We start from the raw sequence: 26,545 nt of genomic DNA on the forward strand, positions 1-26,545 counted from the left end.
CCGGTTCCTCTCTGAGGAAACCCAGGATGAGATTTTTAATTCCCGGGTGCCGGGCCCGGGCGCAGGGCTGGGACCCGAGGCGTCTCCAAGCCGGCGGTCAGGCAGGGTCACACATTGTCATGTTTGGCTTGTGCAGGCCTGGGCCCCCTGTGAAATGCCCCAGGTCAGCGTGGAACTCCGATTAGTAATCGCTGAATGGGGGAGGCAGTCTCTGGGTTTGCTGACCCTGAGCGTTTGGGGCAGGGGTTCCTCCCCGCTTGGTGAGGCTGGTGAGGCGGGTGCTCCCTGCAGTCACCCCAGAGGCACTGAGGGGCAGCCTGGGCTCCATCTGGGTTTGAGTCTACCTTCATGGTTTTCTCTCAGCACCTCCGTTTCCCTGCCTGTAAAGTGGGGTCCACACTGGATAGTGGTCAGCAAGGGCCGGAGCCGTGGGGAGGGGGCTCCTGGGATTTGTATGCCGTTTGCATGACAGCCTGGGACAACCACCCTCTGCTCCACTTCCTGGAAGTGTCTGGTGACCCCTGTCCTGAGCGAATCCTGATGCCAGGCCTGCTGGTATGTGACATGGGGCCGGTGGGCCCCCAGCCCTGTCCTGCCACTGAGGTGCTTCCTCCTGCTGCCCCTCCCCCCAGCCATCTTCCTGAAGCCGGACCCTCCTCCCTGTATCCCCTGCCCCCCAGGAGTCCCTCATCTCCACCTGGACGCCAGGTGCACCCTGCCCGCTCCACAGATGGCCCTGGCGACAGGCAAGGCTGACGAGGAGCGACGAGGGTCCGGAGGTCAGGGCCCTCCTCCAGAGCCTGCGCTCCGGAAACCCAGAAAGATGCGCCTTCGTGGGTCCGGTTCTGTGACTTGTTTCTAGAGCTTTTTATTAATATCTGTGGTGGGGACGGGTGCTATTTCTTTTCAGAGAAAGGACATGAGGCCAGTTGGGGAGGGGTGCCCGAGCAGACAGATGTTTCTGCCCGGCCTAGAATCACTTCCCCAATCTCCTTCCAGCCGGGTGGGGCCCCCCCTGCAGCATCTGCGCGGAGGAGGCCCTGCCTGGAGCGCTGACAGGAAGCGAAAGGGCCCAGTGGCCGGTGGGGGTGCCCTCAGGGTCAGGTGCACAGGGGGTGACTCCTGGGAAGGGCCCCAAGTCCCACAGACATTGATCAAGCCCCTCCCGCGATCAACTCTGCCCCTCCCCCTCCAAAGACCCCGCTCCCACGGGATCCGCGCCTGCTGGCCCGGGCCCCTCGGGGCATCCGGGTCTCCCACACGCGCTGCTTCCTCAGCGTCCGCGTTGGCCTGACCTACAGGCGCTCAGTCATGGCTGCTGGTCTGTCCTGGTCAAGCCCCCGTGGGCTGGCCGCTCTCCTGCAGTCTCCGCCTCCTCTACGCCGTGACCTGGGAGTTTTAAATTCAAAGCGCCCAGGGCCCGCCTGGGCGGCCGTCTGAGGGCCGCGGAGCTGAGGGGCTGCTTTGGTGGCTTCCTGACCACGTAGCTCAGCACCTCCATCCTGATCGGTCAGCTGAGGGCTGAGGTGCAGGGAAGGTTTCAGACTCGGGTTCTTCTGCCCCAAACGACCTCTCCCCCAGCCTCCTGGAGCCCCTTCCTGATTCTGTTCATTTATCCATTGTCTATTTGTCCCTACTGGGGGGGGGGGTGTCTTTGTGTGTGTGTGTGGGGGGGGGAGACCTGGCCTCAGGCTCAGTTTTGCCGTCCCTGGGCCTCCCGCTGTTGGGTGAGGAGTGTGGGCCCTGGGCCCGGACTCCCTGCCCTGATGCATGTTGAAAAGGGCGGGTCGGGCACTCAGCAGGTGGTTGGCGGAGACCTGTCACCCAGGTTGCAGGTAGCCCCCTGCCCACGTCAGTGTTCCTGATGCCAGCGTAGGCACCGGAGGCTGTGGGGTTCTGCCCCACCCCCCTCCCCTCAGCAGCTGTGGGCGTTTCTGTGAATGGGGGAGGCTGAGGCCCCCAGGGACCTGCTCCAGCACCTGGGGCCTGGCAACGGCTGGCCCTGCTGAGTCATCTCGGTCGGGGCTGTGAGGGCCTCACCGGCCCCACGATGTGAGGAGGGGCTTTATCAGCGGGCGGGCAGGGCGCTGCGGGAGGGGGGCCTCAGACGAGGACAGACAGACCCGGGCGGTGCGAGAGCCCGAGCATGCTCTCTCCTCCCTCCATTAGTGGGCTCCTGCTGTATACCAGGGTCTCTGCCCAGTACCCAGAGACCCCACTTGTGCCCTTGGGGGCTCTCCTCTGGGTGGGAAGAAGGAGGAAGACAGGAAGAAGCCACCCCGAAATAAAGGCACGGTCACAGGACCATGACAGCTGGGTCGGCCTGGTTTGGGGGGGTCAGGGCTGCAGGCCTGAGAGGCGCAGGCCGGAGGAGGGGGCCTCCGGGTGGGAGGACGGGGCGTGGGGGGACTGCGGAGGCTGGTGTGGGCGGAGGACAGTGAGCGTGGGGACAGAGGAGAGGGAGATAGTGAGCCAGCTGGCTCTGGGCCTGCCAGGCAGCAAGTTTGGATGCTTCTCCCGAGACCAATAAGGGAAGCCGGGTTGGCGTCTGAGCAGGGGAGGCGCGGCCTGCTCTCGCTGTAAAAACACGAACGCCCCTCAGCCCTCCTGCCCGCGGAGGCTGCGGGGAGGTGTCCTCTCCCACCCTGGCTGCTCTCGGTGTTTTATGGGAGCCGGGGGATAAAAACCCGCCGCCCCCTTCTCCGCCTGGTCTCACTGTCGGTTCGTTTTGCTTATGGAAGTTATTACAATGGATCAAATTTTTTTTAAAATATATTTTATTGATTTTTTTACAGAGAGGAAGGGAGAGAGATAGAGAGCTAGAAACGTTGATGAGAGAGAAATATCGACCAGCGGCCTCTTGCACACCCCCTACCGGGGATGTGCCTGCAACCAATGTACATGCCCTTGACCGGAATCGAACCTGGGACCTTTCAGTCTGCAGGCCAGCGCTCTACCACTGAGCCAAACCGGTTTCGGCCAATGGATCAATTCTTGTCCAAAACTTGAAGGATGTTAAAATAGGTGAAATTCACAGCAGCACGGCTCACAGGAGCCGAAAGTTAGAAACAAACCGGGTGTCTGTCAGCTAAGGCACAAGGCGAACCCAGCATGCCCCTGCCCGCAGGGGAATATTACTCGGCCGTGAAAAGGAGGGAGGTGCTGACACTTGCGACGGCATGGACGGACCTTGGACACACGGTGCTCAGTGAGAGAAGCCAGACACAAAGGCCACACAATGTGTGGTTCCATGGAAACTGTCACGAACAGGCACATCCACAGACACAAAAAGTGGATTAGTGGCTTGCCAGAGGCTGCTGCAGAGGGAGGGAGGGGGGAAGGGGAGGGGAAGATAGAATGTTCTGGGATCAGACAGAGGTGGTGGTTGCACAGTATAGTGACTGTCCGAAACGGCACTGAATTGTTCACTTTCAATTGGCGAATTCTGTGTTACATGTGAATTTCACCTCCGTGAATATTTTGTTGAAGAATTCAAGTATGAGAGTTTAAGCACTCAAGCCCCTGGCCGAATCCACCCAGATTGCAGGCTTCCTCGCTCCCTGCCTGGCCGGCTCCCTGCCTGGCCGGCCGCTCCTCCCGGCACAGAGCCGCCTGCGCCAGCCCGGCTTCCGGCACGCTCCCCGCTTCCTGCCCGATGGTATCAGTCCTTCCTCTCTGACCCTGGCGGCGCAGGAATGCCCGAGGCGGTCCCGCGGGCACAGGCGGCCGGCCAGGCCTGTCCCGCCCGGCTGGGTGTTGGCAGGCCTGCTCTGGACGTGGAGAAAGACACACTTCCCGGGTTTCCTAGAAGCTGTGTTGGACGGGACAAAAACACGCCTTTTTCTGAAAGCCACCGGTGCTCGGCGGCTCTCTAGCGAACTCCCGTCTGCCACAGAGGCCCGGTGCTTGGTGGCTCAGGGTTCCTGCACGGCCGTGTCCCGCCTTCCGCGGAGCGCGGCCTGGGCCCGGGCCTCCTCTAGAGGTGGGGCCCCGTGGACTTTGGAGCCACCTGGGTGGCAGGAGGGCGCCTGAGCAGACACCGTTAAGGAGCAAAGGTCCTCCCGGGCCCGCGGGCTCTCTCTTGATGTTTATAGCCCGGGCCCCTGAGGACTAAGGCTGCCTGGGCCCCTCGGCGGGCTGGGAGCGGGGGAGGAGACGTGTGTGCTGGGCCCTGAGAGTCACCCCCACCCCCACCCCAACGGGTCACTGTGGATGTGCTCGTGGACACACTGGCCTTTCTCTCCTCTCCGGGCAAGCAGGCTGGGAGGGGTTTCTGGGAGGGTGAGCTCTCTGGCTCCAGAGGACCCCCCCAGCTCCAGGACAGGGTGGGGCTATCTGCGCCTGGTCAGCAGGATAACCTGCCTGGCTGTGGTGAAAATGCTGTTTGGCCACAAACAAGAATTTCCTGTTTGCCCACCATACCCTTGTGGTTGGGGTGGTTACCTCATTTTTCCTCCTGCTCACCCCCCCGCCCGCCCCCGCCCCCCCCCCCCCCATCCGAGCCCTGAGACCTCCTGGCTTTGTTTGCTCCTCACCTGGCTGCCCCATGCCCCTGGGGGATCTCCCCAGCGGGTCCTGGCACCTCGGCTCCCTCCCCCACACCCTCAGGCTGGGCCTAGAGCGAGGGCAGTGTCAGGACCTGTGGATTGAGCTCTTTGTGCAAAGCACTCGGAAGGAAACTGGAGCAGATGAAGGGGTCAGAGGGTAAGGAAGGGGTGGGGGAGGGCGCAGGGGCGGCTCCCGGAGAGGGTGATGTTGGGCTGGAAGGAGGGACTGGCTGTGCGGAGATCTGGGAACAGTCCTTGCAAGACCTTGAGGCGGGAGATGGTGCTTATTTTGTTCAGAAAGCAGGCAGTCACAAGGGGCTGAATCGGAGGGAGGTGAGGGCTGTAGGACGGGGAGAGGCGGGCTGGAAAGCCCCTCTGGCTGCTGGGCGTATGGTGGGGGGCAGGCTGGTGAGTCTCAGTTTCTCCTTCGTGCAGTGCTTGGTGCTAGGGAGGCGGAGAGGGACACATAGTCAGCCCCGCTTGGTGATCTGTGGGTGGACACCGACACGGGGTTGAGCTGTGGGTGCCCCAGTGGCCCCACCTGCAGGTGGGGAGGAGAAGGTAGCCTCTGTGGGTGCCTCCAACCCAGGCTTTCACATCCACATCTCACATGCTTGAACTGCACCCGTTTCACAGCTGAACAAACCGAGGCCTGAGAAGGGTCACGGGGCAGGAAGTGAGCCCAGCGGAGGTCACAGCGTGGCCCGGCTTGAAGGGTGTAGCTGGATTTGGGGAAGGACGAGCGTCCCTGTGTTTATGCGGCACTGAGGAACCCAGGTCCATTTAACGGGTGTCTGTGGGGCGGCCAATTCCAGGCACTGGGGACAAGAGATAGAAAATCCCTAACGTTCTGGGGGGCTGAAGGACGGGACCAGATCAGGGTGTGAATCCATGTGGGTCGGGTGACAGGAGGGTTAGGTTGGGGGAGATGGGGGTGAGCAAGGAAAAAAGGTGCTCCAGGGGAGAGCAGGGGGCTGGGAGAGACCGGCTGAGGCTGAGGCACCTGAGGGCCGGGGCTTCTTTCAGGGAGGGTGGGCCCTCGGTGGTGACATTCAAGCGGTGGGACATCGGGATGAAGGGGGAGCCAGCGGGGGCAGAGCTGGGAAGGGCATTGCAGGCGGGTGGAACTGCCAGGCCGGAGGCCGGGAGGTGGAACCTCCGATGGGTTAGAGAAGTAGCCAGTGGCCAGGGGAGAGGGGAGACGGCCTCGAGGCTGTGGGTCTGTGGGCCCTGGTGGGCTGCAGGGGTGGGCATCTTCAGAACCAGACAAAGCCAGAGTGAGACTCACTCTCGGGGCCTGACACTTGGTCCCAGGGAAATGGGGTCTCAGGGAGGAATGTGGGGCCCTTGCCTCAGGCCTCAGCCCTGAGGAGGAGTTTGAGGGTTTGGCCCAGTCTCCGGCCTGGGTTTGTGGCCCTGGGAATGGCAGGTGGCTGGTTTCAGCACCTCTTGGTCCACCTTGAGAGGGCAGGGCTGCAGCCAGGGAGCCAGGCTGGGCCGTGGTAAAGGGTGTGTGATGGCCCGGCTGTGTGACTCGGGGCCTTGTGGGGACAGGCAGCCGGGCTGTCCCCAGCGGACCCTGTCGTTGGGTTAGGGCCACCTCTCCCGTGTGGCCTCAACTTCGCGGGCCTGGACACCGTCCCCAGCTCGCCCGTTCCTGTGGCCGGGCGGGCAGCGCCGTCCAGCTGGCCGGGGCGGGACGCACACCGCGGGGGTGCGGAACTTGGGGCCAGAGCCCCATAAAGCCCGGGCAGCCTTTATTGCCCGGCTTTGTAGTCAGCTGCCCATGACACGGCTATTAAAGCCGCCGTATTCACCACACATCCCCTTTATGGCCTCATCCTGTGCCCGGGCCCCACCAGGGCCTGCCCACCATTTGGCCCGGGGGTTAACAGCCCCTGCACCCCCACTGAGCCAGCCGCCTCTGCCAGGGGTCATGGAGCAGCTGGCCTCCACCCCGGGCCTCAGTTTCCCACCGGGACTGTGAGGGTCGTTGCAGTGCAGGTGCTGAGGGCCACACTGCTGTGTTTATTGCGCAGTGTCCTCTGAGGACGGAGGCCGAGGCAGGAGGCGCGCTGAGGGCTGAGGAGGGCTGGGCCCAGGGAAGGGGTCTAGGCCATGCTCCCCTGCGTCAGGATCTCAGAGGGGAACACGCTGCCCCTGAACGGGTTTCCACGCCATGACCGACAGCCTCACACTGAGCAGCTCAGCACTGTCATTTGTCCTCCTGTGTCCCGGAGCCTGAAGTCTGAAACCAAGGTGTCCCCGGCCGAGCTTCCTCCGGTGCTGGGGAGGACCCTTCCCACTGCTTCCGGCTTCTGGGGGCTCCCAGGTCCCTGGACTCGTGGCCACACAGCTTAGTGTCCGCCTCTGTCCCCACGTGGCTTCTCCTCCTGTCTGTGTCCCACCTCTTCTCATGAGGAAGGACCCTGTCATTGGGTTAGGGCCACCTCCTCCCGTGTGGCCTCATCTTCGCTAATGACGTCTGCAAAGGTCCTGTTTCAAAATAAGGTCCCCTCCCACGGATCTGGGGGGCACCTGGCCCCCCCTCTGCCTCGCTAGGCCCGCCTTGCAGCTGGGAAAGCAGAGTTCACTTAACTGGCACTTCTCACACCACTGCTGTGCACTCGGCTACCTCCTAGGCTCTGGCAACAAAACAGGCCCTGTCCCTGATCTCCCACAGGGCAGGCAGGCCGGGAGCCAGGCGTGTGTGAGTTCACACCCCCGGCGGGGCGGAGGAGGGTGGGGGCGGGGACACGGCCGTGTCACGTGGGCTGGGAGTGGACAGACAAGGCCTGGCGTGAGCACGCCAATGGAAGGTCCACCTGCTGGGCCCACGCCCTTCAGGCAGGGGGGAGTGTGGGCCTCCCTGGACGCCGTAAATCAGCACAGGAATGTGGCCGGCCCGCCTGGCCGGGCAGGATGGAGACAAAGGCCTCGACCACCCAGGGCTGGCTCCTGCCTCCCCCAGTCCTTGCCTTAGAGGCCCCATTTTGTCTCCCTTACACAGATGGGGAAACTGAGGCCCAGAGAGGGGCAGCGTGGCTGAGGAATGGCTGGCCCTGACAAGCCCACCTCCCTGGGCCCCCGGATCTCCCTGTCGGAGGGACTGGGTACTGGGGCATTCTGGGCCCTAATGATGGATGATTCCAGCCGAGCTGGGTTACCAGGCGGTTTCAGGGGCCCGATCCCACCGTGTTCAGCAGCCACAGTGCTGTATCCCCCAGAGCTGAGTCTTCCCTGTTCTCCTCACTCTGGAATGCTCTCTACTGGCTTTCTCCCCCAGCACCTGGGAGGTGATGGTCAATGGGGTGGAGGACCCCCTGCCTCCCAAAAGGGGGCCCTGTCCCCTCCTGCGGTGACTGGCAAGCCCAGGCAGCCGGTGCCCGGGACCGAGTCTGGACCCAGAGGCCTCACAGCCCAGGCTGCAGCGTCCCTGCCTCTGTGCGGGGTCGGGACTCCTCACCGTGGCAACGACCTGGGCTACTTGCCAGGTGTGAACTGTGTCCCCCAAAGTGATGTGTTTAAGCCCTGGCCGGCCGCTTGGTTGGAGCATCGTCCCGATAGCCTAGGTTGCAGGTTCAGTCTCTGGTCGGGCTACAAATGAGAAGCGACCCGATAAACGCATAAATCAGTGGAACAATAAATTGATGGTCTCCCCCCACCCCCTCATTTCCCCCTCTTTCTCTAAAATGATTTTTTTTTTTTTTTAATGATGTGCACGGGACCTTATTTGGAAGTAGAGTTTTTGCAAATGCCATTTGTCAAGCATTGGGATGAGATGAGGTGGCCCTAAGTCCAGTGCCGGGTGTCCTGTAGGAAGAGTGGAATTTGGACGCAGAGGAGAGCCAGGTGACAGCGAAGGCAGAGCCTGGGGCGATGCAGCCACAAGCCCAGGGATCCCCGGAGCTGCCAGGAGCTCGAAGGGGCAGGAGGGACCCTCCCCAGAGCCTCAGGAGGGAGCTTGGCCTGGCACACCTGGATCGCAGGTTTCCAGCCCAGAACTGCAGGAGGATAAACCTGTTGTGTTAAACCGCCCTGGGAGGCTCGTCGATGGCTCTGTCCTCATCTGAACGTGGGGGGCAGGTCACTGCTTGTGGGGCCTCGGAGATGCTTGAAGCCCGGGCGGTGCTGGGGCCCCCAGTGCCCATCCCGGTCAGCAGCCCCTCCGCGGCTCCTGGTGACGGAGACAGGGTGCCTGTGCCGAGCTCTGCACCCGGTGACTGTTCCCCTCCTCGCCCTCACAGCTCTACGAACTGGACGGGGACCCCAAGAGGAAGGAGTTCCTGGACGACTTGTTCAGCTTCATGCAGAAGCGAGGTGAGGCCTGCCCGCTGGGAAGTGGTGGGAACTGGGCACCACGGGGAAGGGGGGCCCTGCCAGCCGCCGCCTTGGGGGCTGGTGGGTCAGAGTGGCCCTGAGTTTCCTGGCTGGAGGCATGCAGGGGGTGTCTGAGGGGGGACGTGGCCGTGCCATGTGTGGTCTGAGGGGGAGGCACAGCTGTGAGGGTCAGAGGGGTCCGCTTTGCTGGGGGAGGGCGGCTCAGCTTTTTCCCTTGCTGCTGAGACAGAGGATATGACGGGGTCCTGGCTCCCAGGATCCCCCACACTGGCGGGGGGGCGGGGCTGGCCTCTGTTCGGAGGATGGGGTTGGATCCACAGGTAGGCAAGTGGGCACTGGAGCAACAGAACGGAAGCTCTCCATGCAGCTCCAAGCTCCCGTGGCTTAGAGTGCCCTCCGTGCCACAGCCCCTCCCCTGCTCCTAGGGGCCTTGGTTCCCGTCTGTAAGATGGGCCACCAACAGTCCCTGCTGTTTGCAATGCCCCACGCTGCATTTACGGAGTGCCAGCAGTTTCCCTGGCACTGCAGCCCAGCCCCTCTCTTCCTCCCCCCCCCCCCCCCCCCGGCTGGGGTGAGATGGACACCAACCAGGCCCCACCAGGAAATGCCTGGGCCGTGAGAACGGTGACATGAGGAGCGGGGGCTGGTCCGGGTGAGTGAGTGGGCGGGGAAACTGAGGCTCAGACAGTGGAAGATATCAGAGGCATGTGGGGTGACTCAGGTTCAGATCGGACAAGGGGCAGCTAGGGGGTCCCCAGAGGCCCCCTGGCCTCGCCCTCAGCGTGGAGCTGCCAATGGGAGGGGACACCCGGCCTGTTTTAGGAATGGCCGCTGCAGGGCGGGGCTCATTCCTCCGGCCTGGACAGCCCCCGTGGTTCCGAGAAGGAAACTGAGGCCCAGAGAGGGCACATGGCCTTGGGGCCACAGGGGCAGGAAGGGGTGGGGCTGCGGGGTCCACTCAGGCCATTGTAGGGACCTGGCCCCTGCTGCTTTGTCCTGGGCCTCTGCCCACCCCCCCTCACCAGTAGCTTCTATAAACACAGGCCTGGTCAGGCCCCGAAGGAAGGAGAGGAAAGGGGAGGGGGCTGCAGCCTCTGGTTAACCCCTCCTGTGCTGGGATGGAAGAACGTAGACCAGCCCCGGGGTGTGGGCCCCTCTCATGTTATCCTGTTATCATCCAGCCCAGCCCCTGCCTGGGCTGCTGCCCCCTGTGTGGCCAGAGAGCTCCCCCTCTCCCTTTATCGGCCTGTCCACACTTGCCCAAGCCCTCCCTCCTGCCCCCTGCCATGGGGCTCAGAGTGTCCAGGCCTGGAGCCTACCATTTTCCCAGGACCAGTTACCTGTGTCTCTGAGGTGCTTAGAGAGCACTGTGAGCTAGCTGCCCCGGTGTGAGTGAGGGGGGGGGGGCAGAGACATCAGTCCAGCCCCTTGCCAACCAGGCTGTGAGGGGTGTCCAGTCCTGCCTTCTTCACGAGGACAGGTGCTCCCGGAGGGTGGGTGGCGGCAAACTCCTACGCGGTTCTCAAAACCCAGCTCCGAGGCCCTCCCTTCCCTGCCACCTTCTCGGACCCTCCTCCTCTGCCGTTGGGGGCCTTTGGGGGAGAGGATCCGTCAGACCCCCTCCTCCCAGGACGCCGCACTCTCCAGACAGAGGGTCACACAGTAAAAGCCTCACCCCGCCCTCCTGCTGTTTCCCTGACGACCTCCCCACCCTTTCTTATCTCCCCCAGCCCTGGCTGTCCACCATCAATGCCGCTCTGTGCTCTCCCAGCCCCCTCCTTCTATAAACATCTGTCCAGGCCCCACTGCCTGCCCGCCGCCGAGCCCTGAGGATCTGATTCCTTAATTCCCGCCCCCTCCCCCACCAGGCAGAGCCCGAGTCTGGGTCCGGCAGGATGGCGCTGGGACCACGCCTCCGGCCGGCCCCCTGTGCTGACACTGGTGTTGCTTTTTCTCTCTCCCCCACGGGCTGAAAATGACATTGGGGGATGGGCTGGGCTGGGGGAAGGTCCGAGGTCCATTTTCCTGTCCCGCTCCCGGTGGTTCTCAGTTCATTGGGGATTTGGCAGCGTGGGAAGGGCCAGAGAGCAGCCACGCAGTGGCGGGGGGTGGTTCTGGAATGTCCAGAGGTGGAGGGCGTCGCCCAGGCCCCTGGGACAGGCACGCTGGCCCCTCACGCGGACCTCCTCCGTCCGGTCACGTTCCCCAGCCCCCTTTGCCCATCTCCGGGGGCGGGGGGCAGCCATGACCCTGTCGCTGAGATGTAGCTTGTCAGCCTTCACTGTTTATGGAACGCGTGCTGCCTGCCAGGCTGGGCACTGAGGGTCCGTGTGAGCTGGCAGGGCGAGGGGCTGCCTAGACGGTGTACCAGGGCCCACTGCCAGAGAGAGGTTTGCACGGGCTTTCTCTACCCTTGGTCAAACAGAGATCTGAGGGCTCTGAGGCTGGGAGCTTCTGGGGAAGAGGATATAGAAGGTCAGGTGGGCAGGAGAGGGAGCAGGCCTATCTGCAGGGGGCAGTCTGCCCCTCATGGAGCTAGCCCATTGCCCTTCCTCCCTGGACAAGCCTTCCCCTCCCTGGGCTGCCCACTGCCCCCCTCTCAGTCAGTGGTTCCCAACCTTTCTGTGGCCACGCCCCACCTACGTAAGCATCTCTAACATCCTGATGCCCCGCGCCCCCCCACATATAATTGTTTTATATAAAAAGTGAGCTCCTGTTCACGTGGAGGAAGCCTCAAAAGCTTGGTCTAAACAAGCTTCCAAAGAACAGGCATCCATGACAGAGGAAAGTAAAACAACAGCTGAAGTCCCTAGGAAGAAATCACTAAATTGTTTTAAAAAATAATGATATCAGTATGAAAATATGGCACATAAAGTTTCAAAACATATAACAGAGAACCGAAATGCATAAATATGTCACAATATATGTTTATACACTGTATAGAGGCCCCTAACACCATGAGAAATGCAAGACTCACTGTTAATAACTCGTTCTCGATTGCCCCCCGTGGGAGCCACAGCTCTGCGTGGGTTAACCAGGCTCCCGCTCCAACACAGCCCTCACACCACACTGCAGCCGCCGAGGAGCGGCCTGGGCGCTCGGGCCGTTGTTTGGGCAGCTGTTCGGCTGGTGATGGGAGCAGGAACAACAAAGGCAGCATTTCTCATGCTCCTCCCCAGATGGGCCCCCAGCATCTCCCTCTCCACACTCCTCTCCTCCCCGCCGTTGAGTTGAGCAATGAGTCAGATCACTGAGAGAGCCGGAGGCAGGCCCTGGTCAATGAGGATCCGTTGGGTAGGCATCATCCCATGAACTGAAAGGTTGCTGGTTCGATTCCCAGTCAGGGCACATGCCCCAGGTTACAGGCTTGATTCCTGGTAGGGGGCGGGCAGGAGTCAGCCAATCAACGTCTTGCTCTCTCATCGAAGCTTCTCTCTGTCTCCCTCTCCCTAAATCAGTGGTTGGCAAACTGCGGCTCTCGAGCCACATGCAGCTCACAAGCCGGGATTTGCCGCCCTGTTGACAAATGCACTTGCCGACCACTGCCTTAGGGAAAAACACTTAAAGAAAACAAACATTTTAATAATGTATTCATGTCTTTAACCTGAAGTCAAAACTTCTGGGTAAGGGTAATGCCTTACACAGTGGTCGGCAAACTCATTAGTCAACAGAGCGGCAAACCGCGGCTCGCGTGCCCTAAATCAATAAAAACGGATCTTTAAAAAGAAAAGGAAACTGAGGCAGAGCTGTTACCTTAGTACGGCCCGGAGCGGGGCATGGGTCTCACCCGGGGCCATGTCAGGGAGCCCTGTGGTTGTCATTACTGCGGGTGCTGCTGGCATCGAGTGGGTGGGCACAGGGACGCTGCTCAGCATCCCTCAGTGACCCCCCTGATGTCCACACAGCGGGGAGACCCTGCTCTGCAACTGTGTGTGAGCCATAGACTGCCTGGGGGGCCCTGGCCCTGCCACAGCCACCCCTCCCCTCACTCCTCCTCCCCCGCAGGGACGCCTGTGAATCGGATCCCCATCATGGCCAAGCAGGTGCTCGACCTGTTCATGCTGTACGTGCTGGTGACGGAGAAGGGCGGCCTGGTGGAGGTCATCAACAAGAAGCTGTGGCGCGAGATCACCAAGGGCCTCAACCTGCCCACGTCCATCACCAGCGCCGCCTTCACCCTGCGGACCCAGTGAGTGTGCGAGCGCGAAGGGCCTGGGGCCAGTGAGGAGTCTGCATCCTGGGAGCCGTGGGTGGGGCTTTCAGGAAGTTCCTGGCTCCGAGGTTAAAGGATGAGTGGGAGGCAGTCATGGGGACAAGCATTGAGACCGGGAACAGCATGAGCCATGCGCCGGGCTCAGCCTCGTCGAGGGACTCCCTGGCAGCGATGCGTGACGGAGGGCGGGGACGTGGTGCCACCGCGGGAATGCGAGGGCAGCAGGGAGTCACGGGAGGCGTGCCAGGCGCCCCCTTGTCCACTCTCCCCGCCCCCCAGGTACATGAAGTACCTGTACCCCTACGAGTGTGAGAAACGGGGCCTCAGCAACCCCAACGAGCTCCAGGCGGCCATCGACAGCAACCGGCGGGAGGGCCGGCGCCAGAGCTTCGGGGGCTCCCTCTTCGCCTACTCACCAGGGGGTGCCCACAGCATGCTCTCCTCACCCAAGCTGCCCGTGTCCTCCCTGGGCCTGGCCACCAGCACCAACGGCAGCTCCATCACCCCGGCCCCCAAGATCAAGAAAGGTAAGGGCCCGCACAAGCCTGGGGACTTACCCAGTTGAGGCCGATGGCCTTGTGTGTTGGCACCTTTCCCCTCTCTGGGCAAACAGGTTGATAAACTCCAACCTTGTCGCGGTAGAGGGTGGCAAATCTGGCAATGCTGTGCTCGTGGCAAACATGACTAAACAGCGAACACTTTTCAAATCCCATGCCCACAGCAAGCAGACATTACTAATCCTGAGCCCATGGCAGGCACCACTAATCAGGTTTTTGCTTTTTCTTCTTTAATTTTATGCCAAGGCAGAGACATTACAAATCAAGCACCAGTTTCCCACCATGACATTCCTAATGAATCTCCGTTTTCCCAGTCCACACGAGGCAGCTGTTAATGGAGCATGCGTTTCTGATCATTTATTGTGGCCTTGGCCCAGCCTTCTGCCTGTGGCTGACACTGTCCATCACCATCGTGTTTTCCGTACCTTGCCCATGACAGATATTATTAGTTCATCGCTGTATTCTTCTCCCTTTGTGCTTTAGAATCTTCCTCTACACTCTGCCCCGGCAAACATCATTGAGGTATAGTATGGGTCTATCAGATTGACCCTTTAGCATCCCTGAAGCTATTGGAAGGTGCCCCTGCATGGCTCGGTGTCCCTTTCTGAGCCCGATTTCCTTATGAGTAACGTGGAGACAATTCCCGCCTAGGTGTAGAATTGTTGGGAGCCTTCAGTGTGTAAAATGCCCAGTCTGCAGCAGGCCCAGGTGTGCAGGTGCCTGACAAACAACCCCATTCCTAGTCCACACCCGTGGCAGACATCACCAGCCGATCACAGTTTTCTCTTCCCCTGAGCCTCGAATCCTTCCTAATGCAGAGCACAGATAGCACATGTGGCCGTGTGGACTCGTGCTGGCCAGTTTGCATGTCTGGGTTCCTATTTTTCCTCCACCACACGGGCTGTGACTCCCTACGTCCTGGGCATGGCCCGGGATCTGAGGCAATCCCCACAGGCCCTGAGGTGTTCGGTCCTGCTAACGTGAGTCAGCCAGTCTCCGTGGGCCTTGGTTTACCCTCCTGGCTCCGGGTTCCAGCTCTCCATCAAAGGTTATTAAGCATCCATGTGGGCCAGGTCTCATGCTGGAGCTGGGGGAGATGGTAGCAGATAAGATAAAAGGGGAGTCGTGCCCTGACCAGTTTGGCTCAGTGGATAGAGCCAAACTGAAAGGTCCCGGGTTCGATTCCCATTGAGGTCATGTACCTTGTTGCAGGCTTGATCCCCAGTAGGGGGCATGCAGAAGGCAGCTGATCAGTATTTATCTCTCATCGATGTTTCTAACTCTCTATCTCTTTCCTTTCCTCTCTGTATAAAATCAATAAAATATATTTTTAAAAATATATTTTTTATTGATTTTTAAATAAAATGTATTGTATATATATCTTTTTATTGATTTTTTTACAGAGATGAAGCGAGAGGGATAGAGAGTTAGAAACATTGATGATGAGAGAAACATCGATCAGCTGCCTCTTGCACATCCCCTACTGGGGATGAGCCCGCAACCAAGATACATGCCCTTGACTGGAATCGAACCCAGGACCTTTTAGTCCGCAGACCGATGCTCTATCCACTGTGCCAAACCAGTTTATATTTTTTAAAAATAAAAAGGCTTTAAAAAGTAAAAGGGGGGTCATGAGAGAACCTGTAAACAACAGGCAGCAGAGTGAGTTGGGGGAAAAGAGACAGCAGGTCCTAGTGATCCTGGTGGATGGGAAAGACGGGAACATTTGTTTTAACCACAGAAGAGGAGAGTGGGTAGGAGTTGAATTTGAATCTAAGCTCAGCCTTTTTCCAGCTCTGTGGCCTTGGGAAAGTTATGAACCTTTAGCCTTAGTTTTCTCATCTGGAGATAAGAGTAGATTTGAAGTTGTAGAAATGGCCCTTTGAGTTAGTTCCTGTTTGAGATGGAAGTGCTTTAGACATGTTCTGAGCCTTTTTGTTATGACTACTATTGTATAATACTAGAGGCCCAGTGCACAAAATTGGTGCACAGTGTGGGGTACCCTTACCCCAGTTTGCACCCTCTTTAATCTGGAACCCCTTGTGGGACATCACTCTCACAATCCCAGAACGCTGGCTCCTAACTGCTCACCTGCCTGCCTGCCTGATCACCCCTAACTGCCCTCCTTTGCCAACCTGGTCACCCCCAACTGCTCCCCCTTTGCCGGCCTGGTTGCCCCCAAATGCCTCCCCTGCCAGCCTGGTCACCCTATACAGCCTGTGTTGGGTCGTCCATCTGGTTTGTTTTGGTTGTGATGGCCCCTGGCTTTTTATATATTGGGATGTTATATGCTATTATAGAATCTATGTAGTACTGATACTAAATACTATTATAACACTAGTACTTAACTAGTAGTGTTATCACCAGTATTACCAGTATGATCACCTGCCTTACAAAGGGTTTATACCACTTGTGTCTGTTCAGAAACCTAGTTACTGCCCAGGCCACCGGGTGGCTCAGTTGGTTAGAGCAAGGTCCTATACGCCAAAAGGTGGCAGTTCGATTCCAAGATGGCGGTGGATTAAGTGGAAAGGTGGGGGGTGGAGGGATTAACCAAATAATTTATATGCATATATATGCATGACCCATGGACACAGACAATAGTGTGGTGAAGGCCTGGAAGGGGTGGGGGCAGAGTGAAAGGGATCAATGAGGGGAAAAAGGATGGCAGTTCCATCCCATTCAGGGTACATACCTGGGTTGCCGGTTTATCCTCACATCGATGTTTCTCCTTTTCTCTCTGTAAGCATGTCTTTGGGTGAGGATTAAATAAATAAATTTTAAAAATTATCGATACTTCCCTCGGAGAGGGAGTGGGCGCCCTATCCGTGGAGGTCTTCAAGAGAACGCTCATTCTGGTGTGGGGGAAAGGCTGGGCCAAGCACCTCACTTCCCCTTTGGCCACCAACTTCCCTTCTCTCCTGTCTAGAGGAGGACTCGGCCATCCCCATCACCGTCCCCGGCCGCCTGCCAGTCTCCCTGGCAGGCCACCCCGTGGTGGCAGCCCAGGCAGTGGCAGTGCAAGCAGCGGCAGCCCAGGCGGCTGTGGCCGCGCAGGCGGCCGCCCTGGAGCAGCTCCGGGAGAAGCTGGAGTCGGGGGAGCCTCCGGAGAAGAAGATGGCCCTGGTGGCGGATGAGCAGCAGCGGCTCATGCAGCGAGCGCTCCAGCAGAACTTCCTGGCCATGACAGCCCAGCTGCCCATGAGCATTCGCATCAACAGCCAAGGTACCAGCCCACCCCAGACCCACGTGCTCTCTGCATGAGTAACAAAAGAAGGGTCTCGGAGCCAGCCTATGTAAAAAGTGCCTGTAAATCAATAAGAAAAAAGGCAAACAAATCAATAGAGAAAAAATGGGCAGTTGTGACTAGTAGATTCCTATGAAAAAGATGTTCAGCCCTGGCTGGTGTAGCTCAGTAGGTTAGAATGTCGTCCTGTGCAACAGAAGGTTACAGGTTCGATTTCTGGTCCAATTGATCGATGTTTCTCTCTCACATCAATGTTTCTCTCTCCCTCTCTTCCTTCGCTTTCTCTAAAATCAGTAGACACATTTCCCCTTGTAAGGATGGAGAAGAAAAGCCTTTCGGCTCCATCTAGACAGGGACCTGCACGTTAACAAGGAGACACCACTTTTCACCCATCAGAGTTTGATAATATCAAGTGTTGCTCAGGATGTGAGGAAATGTGTCCTGCTGGTGGGAGTGCCAATAGGGGACAGTTTGGCAATCGCTTAAAAACAGAAAACATCAGTGATCTGCTTAGTATCTATAGCAGAGCCAGTGAGGTGCTCAAGGAAATGTGGGTGTCTCCGCCGTCTGAGAGCAGGGCATTCCTGTGAAGCCTCTCCAAGCGGTATAATGGTGAATTTTCAAAAAGCAAGGGGTACCTGTAAAGACAGGTTTGTTCACTGCAGTCATTTACCTGATGTTGTAACAGTGAGGCCTGGAAGCGATGTGTGTGTCCATCGGTGAGGAATGAGTGAGTCACACCTGGAAGACTTCGTGGCTGTTAAGAAGAATGACATGGTTTGGGTGTGCAACATCGCTTAAGAATTACAGTCATGATAAGAGCAAATGTCATATACATACATTCTTATTCCGTATTTATCATGTTCTGTGTGTGCTGGTGGCAGACACAGTCCGCCACTTTGTGAATTTTAAAGTCAGGTGGGGATGATAGCTGTGAAATGGCTCATTGCACCGATGAGTTTGTGATTCCAAACGGTGGCTTTTCTTCTTCCCACAGCCTCGGAGAGCCGCCCAGACTCGGCTGCAAGCTTGACCAGCACCAATGGCAGCAATAGTATTAGCATGTCAGTGGAGATTAACGGAATTATGTATACAGGTAACACCTTGACAACTTCATCCCCCAGGTTAATGTAGGCGTCCTGGGTAATCGCTGGGTTTGGCCTGCAGGAGCCCAGCCATTAGAGTGAGCAAAGCTCTTCCTTACCTTGCAGGCTTGAGTGTATAATCAATGTGGTATACTTAGCACAGTGCTCAGCACATAGTAAGCACTTGGCACAGTTCTTAGCACATAATAAGCACTTAGCATGAGGCTTAGCACATAAGTGCTCAAAAATACAGTTACCCTTGAACAACAAGGGTTTGGGCTGCATGGGTCCACTTATAAATGCTTTCCCCCCCCACAAATACTGGAAATGTATTTTCTTTCTTTTTTAAAAATATATATTTTGGGTTCGGAGAGGAAGGGAGAGGGAGAGAGATAGAAACATCAATGATGAGAGTATCATTGATCGGCTGCCTCCTGTACGCCCCCTATTGGGGATTGAGCCCACAACCCGTGCATGTGCCCTTGATCAGAACTGAACCTGGGACCTTCCAGTCTGTAGTCCAATGCTCTATCTACTGAGCCAAATCAGCTAGGGCTAGGAAATGTATTTTCTTGATGATTTTCTTTTTAATGTTTTATTTTTTTTATTTTTAGAGAGAGAGGAAGGGAGAGGGATAGAGAGATAGAAACATCCATGAGAGAGGATCATCGATTGGGTGCCTTCTGGGGATCAAGCCCGCAACCCCAGGCATGTGCCCTGACAGGGAATCGAACCAGCAGCCTGTTGGTTCCTGGGTCAACACTAAACCACAACATGTTTCAAAGTTCCTTGTACACTGGCAAGGCCCTGATGATTTTCATATATATATATATATTTTTTAATTGATTTCAAAGAGGAGGGGAGAGAGAGAGCAAAACATCAATGCTGAGAAAGAATCATTGATCTGCTGCCTCCTGCATGCCCCCTACTAGGATTGAGCTCACAACCTGAGCATATGTCCTTGACTGGAATTGAACCTGGGACCCTTCAGTCCACAGGCTGATGCTCTATCCATTGAGCAAAATGGGCCAGGGCTCTGATGATTTTCTTAATAACATTTTCTTTTCTCTAGCTTACTTTATTATAAGAATTCAGTATATAAGACATATAATACAAAATATGTGTTCAGCCCTAGCTGGTTTGGCTCAGTGGATAGACATTGGCCTGCAGACGGACGGGTCCCGGGTTTGATTCCAGTCAAGAGCACATGTTCCAGTTGCAGGCTCGATCCCCTGTAGGGGGCGTGCAGGAGTCAGATGATCTATGATTCTCTTATCATTGAAGTTCCTATCTCCCTCTCCCTTCCTGTCTAAAATCAATTTATAAAGAAAACAATATATATGTGTTCATCACTGTTTATGTTATTAGTAAGGCTCTGGTCAACAATAGGCTATAAGTGGTTAAGTTTTGGGGAGTTAAAAGTTGTATTTGGATTTTAAACTGTGCCAGGGGACTACTGCCTCTCTAACACCTGTGTTCATGGGTGAACCGTACAAGTGATGTTCCCAAGTTCCTTGTAAAAAAATGTAGTCAGGCCAGTTGCTCCTTAGGCCACCAGGTGGTGCTAGGGGCACAAAACAGCTGGGTTGCTGGGCAAAGACCCCCACCGGAAGCAGAGACTAAGATGAGGTGGCGGGTGTCCTAGTGGGACCAAGGGTGGACTTTGCAGGGGGTCATTGCTTGGGGGTCACCTAATGTGTGAACTCTCCATGACACGTCTCTCCTCCTGTCCTTGCATTAGGAGTGCTGTTTGCTCAGCCGCCAGCCCCCACACCGGCCTCCGCTCCCAGCAAAGGCGGTGGTGGCAGCAGCCGGGGAGGAAACGGCGGGACCAGCAGCAGCAGCGTGGGCAGCCAGGCCGGGCCAGCGGGGTTATCCGCACCCCCGACGTCTTCTACCTCAAATAACTCATTGCCTTAACTGCACCACCCCCCACCCACCGCCCCCCCACCCCAGGAGCTGGTCAGACTGGGCAGGGTGCGGGAAAGGTGGGCCGCGCAGGGCCGGGGTGGTGGAAGATACGGGTGGGGAGGGGAAATAATCCACAAAGGAGCCACAGCTAACACCAAAAATAGAAGAAAAAAATATATACATATATATAAAGAAAATTTAATAAAACAGGGGAAAACCAAGGAACACTTGAATTACTCAGGTTTCAGACATTCAGAGAGAGAAACTGCAAGAACAGCTAAGGAGATCAGGAAAGAGAGCGGCAGAGACTCCCCAGGGCTCCCTGCAGCCTGGCGGGCCGATTTGGACTGGTGTCTGGTGTCTGGTTTGGACCAGTTGCAATGTAAGGCCAGATCCTGTTTACCTCATACATCCCTGCACTGTGTGTGTTCATTTTTGTCTGTTTTTTTTTTTTTTTTTACTTTTGTTCCTGTTCATCACACACTCATCCACTCATCATACCCGGCTCCTTGTTTTGAATGAAACCCCTGAGCCAAGATCAGTTGAATTTTTTTTCTTGTTGCTTTTGGGAACTTATTATTATTATTATTATTTTTTAAAGAAATAGCGATATTCAAGCTCTATAGGGTTTTAAGAGGTTTGGGGGGTTTTTGTTCTGTAAATGTTCTATTTTATTCTTGGGGGAGGAATCAAACCTTAGGAAAAGGATATATATCTCTATATATTTGTGTTCATTCAGGGAAACGGGACTTTAAAAAAAAAAAGCAAAAAAGGTAATACCCTTTCCATTTTCCCCGTGACTGAACTGGGTTCTGTGTGCATTCCCTGTGCTGCGGCAGGCAGCTCGCACGCCCAGGACACTGTATCCCTGGGCTAGAGCCAGAAACGGTGACGAACTCAGGTGCTGAGGGCCAGGCTGGGGTCCATGCAGGGGCAAGCCGAGGGGGGACTGGGGATGTGAATGCTGAATGGCAGACCAAGCCGCTCGATGCTTTTTCTCGCTGTGCCGTGCCTGCTGCCTGTCGGGGATCTGGAAGTCTTAACTGGAGAGAAAGTGTAGGATGAAGGGCCAGGGCTTAGGCCTGGGCGGGGATGTGCTGTCCTAGCCCTCAGGCTCCTGTCTCAGGGATGAATATGGCCTGGGGACTCTCTCTTACCTGGAAGGGCTGCTTTTCTATTTGTTTAATATGTTTCTATTGATTTCAGAGAAAGGAGAGCGGGGGAGAGAGAAACATCCATGAGAGAGAAGCATCGGTCGGCTGCCTCCTGCACACTCACTGCTAGAGATTGAGCCCACCGCCAGACATGTGCCCTGACCGGGAATCCAACCTCCTGGGTCGTGGGCCGACGCTCAACCACTAAGCCACGCGGGCGGGCGGGGCTGAAGGGGCCGCTTTGGAAGGCACCTGTGCTCAGCACTGCGCCACCACCGCTTTGGAAGGGCTGCTTTCAGAGACACGTGGATATCTGGGGACTGGGGCGAGCCAGGCTTAGCTCGGATTGAGGTTTTTGAGGCCGTCATCCTGAACACCCCACCCCTTCCCATCTCCTCCACGTTGTCCCTTTCTTCTCTCTTGGCCCCTAGCAAGGCCACATCTGCTATCGCTAAAGGAACCAGAGGCCCATGGGGAGGCTGCACCCACCCCCAACGTGACCACCTACCCAGGTTAGAAGGTGGTCATCGTGGGGGGCTGGGCGGGGTAACGGTCTTCACCATGAGGTAGCACCCTCTGTCCAAACGCCAGGCGGGGTTCGGGGACTCCCTCAGCTCCCCCACCACCACTCCCCGGCCTGGCTAGGTCCCTGGGGACCAGGTGGTGCTGATCGAAACGGTGCCTGCCACACCCCTGCGCGCTCCTGTCGCTGAGTTTGCCTGGAAACGCTAATTGGGCCCCGGGAGCCTGGCCCGGCCTAACGATGCCACCTGGCAGCCTCCCGGGTCCCGAGCGGGTGATCCCGGGCCAGGGCCCTCTGTGGCCTTGGAGACCAGGGAGGGGAGAGCGTCCCGCTCCCCACACCCAGCCTGGGCGCTCGGGGGTCATGCTGGGGTGTCTGGGGAGAGCCCCTTCCTCTGGTATATCTCAGGGTCGAGGACACCCTCCACCTCCCAGGCAGTGGGGTTTCCTCTCTCCTTATGCATGGTTCTCCTCCCCGTTCCTTATGCAACAGTACAATCACTGTGGGAGGAGGGTCTTTTTGTCCAAGAGCCGTGATACCGGATGCTCCTCCTCTCTTTCCCCTGACCTGACCCCCTGGAGTACGTGGGGCCCACATGGGGGTGTCTGCTGCCTGGTTATTTCTACCTCGGGTCTGACTCTTGATGCCAAAACCCCTCTCGGCCTGCCCTCCTTGGCTGGCTCAGGGTTTCAGCATTTATCAGTACCTGTTCCCCCACCACCACCTACGTAGTGGGCGTGTCCACCTGAGAGCCTGCCTGGGTGCTGTCTCTGGTCACATGAGTGTGTGTGTGTGTGTGTGTCTGTGTGTGTGTGTCTGTGTGTGTTGGGCGTCGTGTCTTGTGGGTGATACAGCCCCCAGATCTAACTCAGGGCATGCCTACTGTTCATGGTGATTGTAGGGGGCCAGGGTGGGGGGGGCTGTGGGGGAGCCGTGGGCAGCGGGGGGAGAGGTGGAAAGATGAGGGGGAGCTCCAGGCTGGGGCAGTGCTGTGCCTCTGCCTTGAGTCCCCTCTGCCAATCCCAGCTCAGGGCAACCTCCTGTTGGTGAGGGTTCTGGGGTGCAGCTCAGCACCTCTTTATGCAAACTGGGTGTGGACGGGACAGCCATCTCTATCAGCAGCTGGCTTGTGCACTGTTCATTCCGGAACAGGTGGGGCTTGGCTGCACAGAGCAGGTAGGGAGTCCCAAACTCAGGGCTCGGGGCTAACTTAACTGCTCTAGAGGTGTTCGTTACGGGCTGCTTCTAGAACCTTCCTGGTGACCCCTAAACTGTAGCTGTCGGGCAAGGGGTAGGCAGAGGCGTCGGGCAGCAGAGTTAGTTTTTAATAGTTGTGCATTTGTACAGTCACTTTTTTTGCTTTTATGACTTTTGCCCACTTCTATCGTTTTTCTCTTGCTTGCTTGTGCGTTTTTTTCTTGGCAAACACGAATGAATTCAGCTTTTCATTCCTGACATGTGAAATTTCAGCTTCTCTGGGGGTTGTCCGATGGCGTGGGGGCCACGCCCGAACTCAGGTTTAAAGGAAAAAACTTTTTTAAAGTTAAAAACTACTCTACCTCTGGCCGGGCCTCGCCTGTCAGCCACCTGGCTGGTGGGGCAGCTGGTAAGGATTTCAGTTCTACAGAACATTCAGGTATTAGGGGGAGGGGGGCAAAAGACCAAAAAAAGGGGGGGAGGTGTGATTTTGAAATTTAAAAGAACACTGAAAGTTTACATTTTATAACTATTATGCAGATTGTATTTAAATTTCAGAAATATTTAAGACAATTGTAACCCTGTAAAGCTGATGAGATATTAAAACAAGACAAAACACTTCTGACTTTTAACAGAAAACGTCTCGGTGGTCGGTTCCTGGGCGTCACTGCACCGTCTGGGTCCAGTTAGCAGAAGGCGCGGGGGCTGGTGCGGGTCCTCCAGTGGGGACTGTGCCCCCAGGGAACACGGGGCCGTGTCTGGGGATGTCTGTGGTTGTCACGATGGGGGGTGCTCCTGTCATCAGGTGGGTGGGGCCAGGGGTGCTGCTCACCTCCCCCAGAGCCCAGCACAGCTCCATCGGAGAGTGGCCAGGCTCCCGTACCAGCAGTTCAGAGACGGAGGCACTAGCTGAGCCAGGTCTGAGGGTGGCTCCCTCCCCCTGTGTCAGCCTGCTGGTCCCTCCAGCCTCCTAGCGTAGGCCTCCTGCTATCCTGGGTTCTTTTTTTTTTTTTTTTTTTTTAATTGATTTTTTATAGAGAGGGAGAGAGGGAGAGAGTTAGAAACATCGATGAGAGAGAATCATCAATCAGCTGCCTCTTGCACACCCCCTACTGGGGATGTGCCTGCAACCAAGGTACCTACATGTCCTTGACCAGAATCAAACCTGGGACCTTTCAGTCTGCAGGCCGACGCTCTATCCACAGCCAAACCGGTTTCGGCTGTGCTGGGTTCTGATGCCCAGTGTTAACTCCAGATTTCTCGGACTCGAACCCCTAGGGCACGTGGCCTGTCCCCTGCCCCCTCCTCGCTGGCTTCATTTTGGTTCTCCGAGGAAGCCACCCTGGGCCTACCTCTTCCCAGCCTGCCCCGCTGCGGTTTGGCCCACATTTTAGCGTTTGTCTCTCAGGACAGTCTGGCCCCAAAGAAGCCAGACCAAGGGGCGATCGGGCTGTTGAGGGGCAGCTGCAAACGGTGGGCTCAGCCCAGATGGAGGGCAGCCCTTGTTCTCAGCCTCCAAACCCAACCCGACAGCAGCACGCAGGTGGCTGCCCCTCACGTCACCCACACCCCGCGACACGATGGGCTCAAGGTCAGCGTGGTCGGGACGTGGACGGGCCAGGCCCCCTGCCCCTGGCTCCCCCGCCACTAGCTCTCGGCTGTGGCTGGCCTGGGCCCACCCCTTCCTCCTGGGCCCGCCCCCGCCTGGTGAAGAGTCGGGAAACAACCGCTCCTGTGGCAGCCGGTTGCCTCCTGTGGCCCGTTTGGTCCAGCAGTTCCCGTCCATGCCAGAAATGGACTGGCTGCATCTGTCTCCGCGGGCCTGGGAGCCTGGAGAAGACAGGTTAACCCTCCCGCCCCTCGGAGCCCCACTCCCCAGGGACATAAAGGAAAAGTGTCTTTCTCGTGTTGTGTTTGTTTTCTTTAAAGCCCTTTCCACAAACTGGATGGGCTAGTCTAGCATCTTTCTTCCTCGGCTGAAGAGGCCTAGAGAGGGACTGGGGCCCTGAGGTCACACAGCTCCTGCGGCACCGAGGGAGGGGTCAGACTCCACCACCTCTCCCCACCTCCCGGGCCGAGGCGCCTCCTGCCTCCTGCCTCCTGCCTCCTGCTCTGCTTGTTAGGCAGAGAGGCTCCCAGGAGATGAAACTCTAAACGAGGCCTGATTAGCGGGAGGGAGAGGCAGACCTGGGTGGAGGGGGTGGGGGACGGCGGTGGAAAGGATGATTGCTACTGGACTCATCCACGATTCCTTACACCATTAGTGCACATCACGGGAGCTGCCACGGTGCTCAAGGCCCCCACGCCCTGGGTGGGCAGGGTGAGAGGCGGCTGAGCCCAGGAAAGGCAGGGTCTGGTTCGGTTCAGCAGTGTGTGCCAGTGGCTGCAAACAGGGGCTTAGAGCCAGAGGGATTGTGCAGTTTTTGTGCCTCAGTTTCCCCAAGCCTACTTGCTGCTGCCGCCGCCCAACTACCACCGAGGGCCTCTCAGCTTGGATTTGGGAGGTGGCGCCTGGCTGGCACCAAGGAGGTCTAGAGACTGGGTGGTCTGCAGGCCCCCAAAGTGTGGCTTTTGTCTTGCTGCTCTGACACAACTGGTCTGTCCTCATTCCAGGAACGGGGCTGGGGGTGGGGTGACCTCTGACCTGACAGCAGCCTGGCCTACTGGGTCCCCAGGGAAGGGAGGAGGGGAGGAAGGGAGGAGGGAGAGGCCTGTGAGGGGGCCGGACTGCAATCCAGCAGTCCTGCCCTGGGGCAGCGCCTGGACGTGTTCCAGCCTGAGCATCTACCCTCAGCCCCTTATCCCTATTGGCACAGTTGGTCCTCTGCAAACCATACCAGCTGGGCCCACCCATGTCCAGGAATCTGGAAATTTCCAGGCCAGCCTTCCCTGGATGAGGACACAGACCCTTTAGCTCCGAGGAGCCCCCACTTTGCCTGTGGGGAATAGGCCCCGGGGTGTGCAGTGACTGCCCCAGGGCTCAGAAGTGCCCATTTCAAGCCCTGAGCTGCTGTTCAGAAGGGCCACCTTGGCCCACCTCCTGGTTCTGCAGAGTGCTGGATTTCAGCATTCTAAGATTTGGTTTGGGGGGAGAACGAAAAGGTATTTATTTTGGTGTTTGAGAAGGGTAATTTATCTTTAGGGGTATCTTCTAAAAAACACAAAACTTTTAAAAAAATATATTTTATTGATTTTTTTTACAGAGAGGAAGAGAGTTAGAAACATCGATGAGAGAGAATCATCGGCCAGCTGCCTCTTGGACACCCCCTACTGGGGATGTGCCCACAACCAAGGTACATGCCCTTGAGTGGAATTGAACCCGGGACCTTTCAGTCCACAGGCCGACGCTCTATCCATTGAGCCAAACTGGTTTCAGCTCTTAGTCACACTTTAAAAACATTTGTGAAACCTAGGGTCACCCCCCTCTAGGGTTTGGCCCTCGGGCCTTGACACTGTCTCTGCCCACCTTTCTCTTTGTTGTTATTCCCCGCTTAAAGGACGACACCTCTGGGAAGTCCTCCTGGCCCAGTAACTGCTCCGCACTGTGGCCCCAGGACTGGGAGCGGCCTGCACTCCGCCTCCCGGCCCACGGTCCCCGCCTGCCCCCTGGTGGCCGGAACTGGGCCTGCAGAGCCTGGGCGCCCTTCCCATTGGCGTGAGGGCCGAGCTCAGCATCGTTGTAGGCACCCTGCATTGGGCCTCGCCCCGGGTGTTGCTTGTGGACACACTGCCTTAGACAGCCAAGTCCCCCAGGCTGGAGATTTCCATTT

The 26,545-nt window shown here is 57.5% G+C and overlaps 1 protein-coding gene and 1 long non-coding RNA gene across 7 annotated transcripts in view; one reads left to right on the top strand and one right to left on the bottom strand.

Moving 5' to 3' along the window:
- ARID3A (AT-rich interaction domain 3A) overlaps positions 1–20,653 on the top strand; it is a 36,008-nt gene extending 15,355 nt beyond the window's left edge. For 5 of the 6 annotated variants that reach the window (XM_036425097.2, XM_036425098.2, XM_036425099.2 and 2 more), the window contains exons 4-9: positions 8,795–8,867; positions 12,894–13,077; positions 13,381–13,628; positions 16,588–16,884; positions 17,903–18,001; positions 19,732–20,653. In XM_036425097.2, the coding sequence (XP_036280990.1) occupies positions 8,795–8,867; positions 12,894–13,077; positions 13,381–13,628; positions 16,588–16,884; positions 17,903–18,001; positions 19,732–19,910 (1,080 nt within the window). In that variant the 3' untranslated portion in view covers positions 19,911–20,653. The remainder of the gene's footprint in view (positions 1–8,794; positions 8,868–12,893; positions 13,078–13,380; positions 13,629–16,587; positions 16,885–17,902; positions 18,002–19,731) is intronic. The other variant, XM_036425101.2, reaches the window with a different exon arrangement.
- LOC118711801 lies at positions 1,680–23,236 on the bottom strand. The gene is made up of 3 exons (XR_004985835.2): positions 22,851–23,236; positions 12,752–12,755; positions 1,680–1,692 (listed from the first exon to the last, which is right to left on the bottom strand). It is a non-coding gene; the product is annotated as an uncharacterized LOC118711801 (long non-coding RNA).
- Between the last annotated feature and the right edge of the window lie 3,309 nt (positions 23,237–26,545).

This window comes from Pipistrellus kuhlii, unplaced genomic scaffold (genome assembly GCF_014108245.1).
Source record: "Pipistrellus kuhlii isolate mPipKuh1 unplaced genomic scaffold, mPipKuh1.p scaffold_m20_p_8, whole genome shotgun sequence".
NCBI lineage: Eukaryota > Metazoa > Chordata > Mammalia > Chiroptera > Vespertilionidae > Pipistrellus > Pipistrellus kuhlii.